General features: G+C 44.6%; 1 protein-coding gene across 1 annotated transcript in view; it reads left to right on the top strand.

Annotated features, from left to right (window-relative positions):
• Nucleotides 1-224: 224 nt before the first annotated feature.
• LOC100499622 (albumin 1) overlaps nt 225-7797 on the top strand; it is a 12930-nt gene continuing 5357 nt past the window's right edge. Inside the window, exons 1-10 of the mRNA XM_090217708.1 lie at nt 225-424; nt 3496-3628; nt 4111-4233; nt 4396-4484; nt 4908-5040; nt 5214-5311; nt 5422-5551; nt 6256-6476; nt 6702-6834; nt 7232-7335. Of these exons, the coding sequence (XP_090073834.1) occupies nt 306-424; nt 3496-3628; nt 4111-4233; nt 4396-4484; nt 4908-5040; nt 5214-5311; nt 5422-5551; nt 6256-6476; nt 6702-6834; nt 7232-7335 (1283 nt within the window). The 5' untranslated portion in view covers nt 225-305. The remainder of the gene's footprint in view (nt 425-3495; nt 3629-4110; nt 4234-4395; nt 4485-4907; nt 5041-5213; nt 5312-5421; nt 5552-6255; nt 6477-6701; nt 6835-7231; nt 7336-7797) is intronic.

The following is a 7797-nucleotide window of genomic DNA, read 5'->3' as shown; positions in this document are numbered from 1 at the left end:
AGAGAGAGAGAGAGAGAGAGAGAGAGAGAGAGAGAGGTGGGGAGAGAGAGAGAGAGAGAGAGAGAGAGAGAGAGAGAGAGAGAGAGAGAGAGAGAGAGAGAGAGAGAGAGAGAGAGAGAGAGAGAGAGAGAGAGAGAGAGAGAGAGAGAGAGAGAGAGAGAGGTCAGCTAATGATTGACAGATTCCACAATAGTATAAAGGAGCCCTGCATTTCTCCATTCCTCGGCTCAATCGCTAGATCCCGTCCTCCATCCATCCCTCCTTCTCTCCATCCATCCCTCCGTCCGTGCGCCTGTCCTTTCATCATGCAGTGGTTGTCTGTCTGCAGCCTGTTGGTGCTGCTGAGTGTGTCAGCCCGGTCTCAGGCTCAGAACCAGATCTGTACCATCTTCACGGAGGCCAAGGAAGATGGATTCAAATCTTTGTGAGTAGTGCAGCCTCATGTTGCAGGAGTAGATATGCCTCATACTGCAGTAGTAGATATGCCTCATATTGCAGTAGTAGTAGATATGCCTCATATTGCAGTAGTAGATATGCCTCATATTGCAGTAGTAGATATGCCTCATATTGCAGTAGTAGATATGCCTCATATTGCAGTAGTAGATATGCCTCATACTGCAGTAGTAGTAGATATGCCTCATACTGCAGTAGTAGATATGCCTCATACTGCAGTAGTAGATATGCCTCATATTGCAGTAGTAGATATGCCTCATATTGCAGTAGTAGATATGCCTCATACTGCAGTAGTAGTAGATATGCCTCACATTGCAGTAGTAGATATGCCTCATACTGCAGTAGTAGATATGCCTCATATTGCAGTAGTAGATATGCCTCATATTGCAGTAGTAGATATGCCTCATACTGCAGTAGTAGATATGCCTAGGTCTCAGGCTCAGAACCAGATCTGTACCATCTTCACGGAGGCCAAGGAAGATGGATTCAAATCTTTGTGAGTAGTGCAGCCTCATGTTGCAGGAGTAGATATGCCTCATACTGCAGTAGTAGATATGCCTCATATTGCAGTAGTAGTAGATATGCCTCATATTGCAGTAGTAGATATGCCTCATATTGCAGTAGTAGATATGCCTCATATTGCAGTAGTAGATATGCCTCATATTGCAGTAGTAGATATGCCTCATATTGCAGTAGTAGATATGCCTCATACTGCAGTAGTAGTAGATATGCCTCATACTGCAGTAGTAGATATGCCTCATACTGCAGTAGTAGATATGCCTCATATTGCAGTAGTAGATATGCCTCATATTGCAGTAGTAGATATGCCTCATACTGCAGTAGTAGTAGATATGCCTCACATTGCAGTAGTAGATATGCCTCATACTGCAGTAGTAGATATGCCTCATATTGCAGTAGTAGATATGCCTCATATTGCAGTAGTAGATATGCCTCATACTGCAGTAGTAGATATGCCTCATATTGCAGTAGTAGATATGCCTCATACTGCAGTAGTAGTAGATATGCCTCACATTGCAGTAGTAGATATGCCTCAAATTGCAGCAGTAGTTGCCATGCCTTATATTTCATTAGTAGGATGCCTCACATTGCAGTAGTAGATATGCCTCATACTGCAGTGGTAGATTTGAGGCAAATTATGTGGCTATATTGAAGCAACATCTCAAGACATCAGTCAGGAAGTTGAAGCTTGGTCACAAATGGGTCTTCCAAATGGACAATGACCCCAAGCATGCTTCCAAACTTGTGGCAAAATGGCTTAAGGACAAGGTATTGGAGTGGCCATCACAAAGCCCTGACCTCAATCCTATTGACAAGGTGTGTGCAGAACTGAAAAAAAAAGTGTGTGCAAGCAAGGAGGGCAAGGAGGCCAATCACGATCAGACGCGATTCTGAAAAGGAAGATATATTGGAGAGACAACATTAGAAAACTATGAGAATGCAGGGAAACTAAGTATAATCTGTAGAGCAGATTTTGAGAGAGCATTTCATACAGTACGCCTAGAATCTGTTTGTAAGTGCCTGGATTTTTTCTACTTTATAGAATGTCTCATAAAATGGGTAGAAGTCATGTACAGTAAAATGATAAATAACGGTTACTTCTCTGAGAATTTTGAATTGTCAAGAGGCATAAAACAAGGTTGTCCTGTGTCACCATACCTATTTATAATGGCCATTGAATTGCTTTAAAAAATCAGATCTAAATGATAACATTATTAAGGGGCAAATAAATGAAGGGATTAGAGACAAAATGATCAATGTACGCTGATGATTCTCTTTGAGTCCTCAATCTTCAACCTTGAATGGCCACATTGAGGACCTGGATAATAAACACAACTATGATAAGTTATACTATGATAATACTATATTAAGGATTGGGTCTCTAAAAAATGCAAACTTTAAAGTTTGGTGAAGTCGATGTGCTTGGTGTACATATCCCCGGGAAAAGTTGAGGGATCTTTGCAACTATTAACTTTGATCAAAAACAGCAAAATATATAGAATCTTGAAACTGTGGAAACAGCCATCCGTTTGCGGGAAGATTTACCCTGATAAATTCTCTAGTCATATCAAATCAAATCAAATCAAATGTATTTATATAGCCCTTCGTACATCAGCTGATATCTCAAAGTGCTGTACAGAAACCCAGCCTAAAACCCCAAACAGCAAGCAATGCAGGTGTAGAAGCACGGTGGCTAGGAAAAACTCCCTAGAAAAGGCCAAAACCTAGGAAGAAACCTAGAGAGGAACCAGGCTATGTGGGGTGGCCAGTCCTCTTCTGGCTGTGCCGGGTGGAGATTATAACAGAACATGGCCAAGATGTTCAAATGTTCATAAATGACCAGCATGGTCGAATAATAATAAGGCAGAACAGTTGAAACTGGAGCAGCAGCACGGCCAGGTGGACTGGGGACAGTCGCAGTTTACATATTTATTAATGGACTTATTGACTCCAAGGGAATCATTCTTCAAATTATGCGAGAAAATAATATTTCCCTTTATTTGGAATGGCAAACCAGATCAAATTAAATGAGCATATGTACATAACAAACACCAGTTTGGAGGGTTAAAACTATTCAATATTAAGGCATTAACCTCTCTCTTAAAGCCTCCATTGTACCCCAGAAAATTCTAAATCCAAATTGGTTTTTTAGCAAGCTCCTGAGAGAGGACCGTCCTATGTTTAAGAGCTCTTTGCATTTTTGCTGATTAAAACCTTAGCTGTAAGTAGCAGTAGAAGTATTGTTGTCCGGGACGGAAGGGTAGGGAGAACAAGTATAAGAAAACATTTTTCTAGGCAAGTCAGTTAAGAACAAATTCTTATTTACAATGACAGAAAGGTGGGTTAACTGCCTTGTTCAGGGGCAGAATGAAAGATTTGTCAGCTCGGGGATTCGATCCAACAACCTTTCGGTTACTGGCCCAATGCTCTAACCACAAATAACAATGAGTTCAGTCAGTAAACTGCACTGTGTGTCCATGTTTTGGTTTAATGCACCATCTGACTGACTGTGCGTGCGTGTAGGATCCTTGTAGGGCTGGCTCAGAATCTTCCCGATAGTACGTTGGGTGACTTGGTGCCTCTCATCGCGGAGGCCTTAGCCATGGGCGTCAAATGCTGCTCAGACACTCCTCCAGAGGACTGCGACAGAGATGTGGTGAGAGACACCTATCATTTCATCATCCTGATCACACCTCATCATCCGTATCACACCTCATCATCCTTATCACACCTCATCATCCTTATCATACCTCATCATCCTTATCATACCTCATCAACCTTATCACACCTCATCATCCTTATCACATCTCATCCTTATCATACCTCATCAACCTTATCACACCTCATCATCCTTATCACACCTCATCATCCTTATCACACCTCATCATCCTTATCACATCTCATCATCCTTATCACACCTCATCAACTTTACATTTAACATTTGTCCAGCCTGGCCAGGGGTAGGTAGGGGACAGAAGTATGGGTAGGTATGGAGTTGGGCATTAGTGACTAATGTTTCCAGTTTCAGTCTTTCAGTTGAAACTGTTCTGATATAATAGTTGGCTAAACGGTGTACTCCTATTTGTGTGTGTGTGTGTGTGTGTGCGTGCGTGCGTGCGTGCGTGTGTGTGTGTGCAGGCGGACCTGTTCCAGAGTGCGGTGTGTTCCTCTGAGACCCTGGTGGAGAAGAACCATCTGAAGATGTGCTGTGAGAAGACTGCCGCTGAGAGGACACACTGCTTCCTGGACCACAAGGCCAAGGTAGAATGGACCACCCCTCCCTCTGAGCCAGGTTTCCTATCTAGGTTTCTTCCTTCTGCTTGCTCTTTGGGGTGTAGACCGGGTTACTGGAAGTCAAAAAGGCTTTATGGATACATTTGACTGATTGATTGAGTGGTTGATTGATTGATTGATTGATTGTAGATTCCTCGGGACCTGTCCCTCAAAGCTGAGCTGCCCGCTGCAGACCAGTGTGAAGACTTCAAGAAGGACCACAAGGCTTTTGTTGGGAGGTAAGTGTCCACACTCGACTTGAGACCACACCATCGACTAGAGACCACACCATCGATTAGAGACCATCGACTTGAGACCATACCATCGACTAGAGACTACACCATCGATTAGAGACCATCGACTTGAGACTACACCATCGACTAGAGACCACACCATCGACTAGAGACCACACCATCGACTAGAGACCACACCATTGACTAGAGACCACACCATCGACCAGAGACCACACCATCGACTAGAGATTACACCATTGACTCGAGACCATCGACTAGAGACCATACCATCGACTAGAGACCATACCATCGACTAGAGACCATCGACTTGAGACCACACCAGCTAAAATACTGTGTTAGGCCGCTGAGCAGTATGGAGTGTTTTTCTGGAATTTACTGTGTGTGTGTGTGTGTGTGTGTGTGTTTCAGGTTCATCTTCAAGTTCTCCAAGAGTAACACGATGCTACAACCACATGTGATCCTGGCTATCGCCAAAGCTTATGGAGAGGTTCTGACTAGCTGTTGTGGAGAGGCTGAGGCCCAGACTTGCTTCGACACCAAGGTCAGGAGGCGTCAGATCGCACCCTATTTTCTATACAGTACTCTACTTATGAGAGAATAGGGTGCCATTTTATATGCAGTCTCTCTCTCAATTCATTTCAATAATATTTATTGGCATGGACATATAAAGCACCTATATAGCCAACGTAAACATTCTCTCTCTCTCTTTTCCAGAAAGCTACTTTCCAACGCGCCGTCGGGAAACGCGTGACTGAACTCAGGGCCCTGTGCATCGTCCACAAGAAATATGGAGACCGCGTTGTCAAGGCCAAGTAGGACACGTCAATCTAAAATTCTATGGTTCTAAATTGGCTGAGAGCCAGGTGAGCCCGCCCTTGGGCCAGTCCCATTGGTTGACGCGTGTGTCTGTCTGTTCTAACAGGAAGCTGATCCAGTACAGTCAGAAGATGCCTCAGGCCTCTTTCCAGGAGATGGGAGGCATGGTAGACAAGATCGTAGCGACTGTTGCCCCCTGCTGCAGCGGAGACATGGTCACATGCATGAAGGAGAGGGTAAACTATGTCTTCTCTCTATTCCTCTCTTTTTATTGGTGGATTGCTCTTTTAGTTCCTCCTCTCTTTTAAAACTATTTCATTTCCTCTCTGTTTACCTTTTAAACTTTCACTCTGTCTCTAAACTCTCAACCTCTCTCACTCTCTCACCTCTTAGCCTCTCAGTCTCTCACCTCATCCTCTCACCTCTTAGCCTCTTACCTCTTAGCCGATCAGTCTCTCACCTCATCCTCTCACCTCTTAGCCTCTCACCTCTCATCCTCTCAGCCTCTCACCTCTTAGCCTCTCACTTCTTAGCCTCTCAGCTCTCACTCTCTCACCTCTTAGCCTCTCACCTCTCAGCCTCTCACCTCTTAGCCTCTCACCTCTTACTCTCACCTCTCACTCTTAGCCTCTCAGCTCTCACCTCTTAGCCTCTCACCACTCACTCTCACCTCTCACTCTCAGCCTCTCACTCTCAGCCTCTCACCTCTCAGCCTCTCACCTCTCACTCTCAGCCTCTCACTCTCAGCCTCTCACCTCTCACTCTCAGCCTCTCACCTCTCAGCCTCTCACTCTCAGCCTCTCACCTCTCAGCCTCTCACCTCTCAGCCTCTCACTCTCAGCCTCTCACCTCTCAGCCTCTTTCTATTGGATGTGTGTCTGCATATACATGTATTTGTGTCCCAGACTCTTCCTGCCTGTGTGTGTATCCCCCCAAACAGAAGGCCCTGGTGGATGAGGTGTGTGCTGATAAGAGTGTGTTGTCTCGCGCGGCGGGTCTGTCTGCATGCTGTAAGGAGGATGCAGTACACAGAGGGTCCTGTGTTGAGGCCATGAAGCCAGACTCTAAGCCAGACGGTCTGTCTGAGCACTACGACGTTCACGCTGACATAGCAGCAGTCTGCCAGACCTTTACCAAGACCCCGGATGTAGCCATGGGGAAGTATGTACACACACACACACACACACACACACACACACACACACACACACACACACACACACACACACACACACACACACACACACACACACCTGGAAAAGCTGCCTATACACACAATTCTGACTTTGTATGGGGTGTTGCTATTGGCTAAACGACTGTGTACGGTCTGTTCTGATTGGCTGTCTGACTACTGACTCTCTGTATATGGTCTGTCCTGATCGGCAGGTTGGTGTATGAGATCTCAGTGCGTCACCCTGAGTCGTCTCAGCAGGTGATTCTGAGGTTCGCCAAGGAGGCTGAGCAGGCCTTGCTCCAGTGCTGTGACAAGGAGGACCATGCAGAGTGTGTCAGAACCGCTGTATGTATTAGCCATGTGTGGTTTCCATACTAACCCCAACCCAAGACCAATTCCCTTTGGGGACAACAAAGATTTCCACACTAACCCCAACCCAAGACCAATTCCCTTTGGGGACAAAAAGGAGGTGTCTTGTCTTCTCTTATCAGAAGACCTGGCTAGTTACACTATATATCAGTCTGTGATGTGTAACCTAGCTAGTTATACTATATATCAGTCTATGATGTGTAACCTTGCCTTGACCTGAATACTTGCATTAGCTCCCCTGAGCTAATAGCAGATAGTTGTTGGCTTTAACACAGCAGGCTAGCACTGAATTCCTAGTATTTTTAGACCATAATAATGGCCTCTGCCCTGTTATGTGGCATCATGCCAACTGTATGAACGGTTCTGTCCCCAGCTGGCAGGAAGTGATATTGATAAGAAGATCACTGATGAGACTGACTACTACAAGAAGATGTGTGCTGTTGAGACTGGCATGAACAATAACGCCTTTGAGAAGAGGTGAGGGGTCACGCTTTAACACAGAGATATTACCGTTCAGATGAGATTCATGTGGTATGAGATATTAACGGTCAGATGAGATTCATGTGGTATGAGATATTACCGTTCAGATGAGATTCATGTGGTATGAGATATTAACGGTCAGATGAGATTCATGTGGTATGAGATATTAACGTTCAGATGAGATTCATGTGGTATGAGATATTAACGGTCAGATGAGATTCATGTGGTATGAGATATTACCGTTCAGATGAGATTCATGTGGTATGAGATATTAACGGTCAGATGAGATTCATGTGGTATGAGATATTAACGGTCAGATGAGATTCATGCGGTATGAGATATTAACGGTCAGATGAGATTCATGTGGTATGAGATATTACCGTTCAGATGAGATTCATGTGGTATGAGATATTAACGGTCAGATGAGATTCATGTGGTATGAGATATTAACGGTCAGAT

The sequence above is a fragment of the Oncorhynchus mykiss genome, chromosome 23, assembly GCF_057628025.1.
Source record: "Oncorhynchus mykiss isolate SJ-2025 chromosome 23, ASM5762802v1, whole genome shotgun sequence".
Classification (NCBI taxonomy): domain Eukaryota; kingdom Metazoa; phylum Chordata; class Actinopteri; order Salmoniformes; family Salmonidae; genus Oncorhynchus; species Oncorhynchus mykiss.
This window is presented reverse-complemented; position numbering and strand designations above follow the sequence as displayed.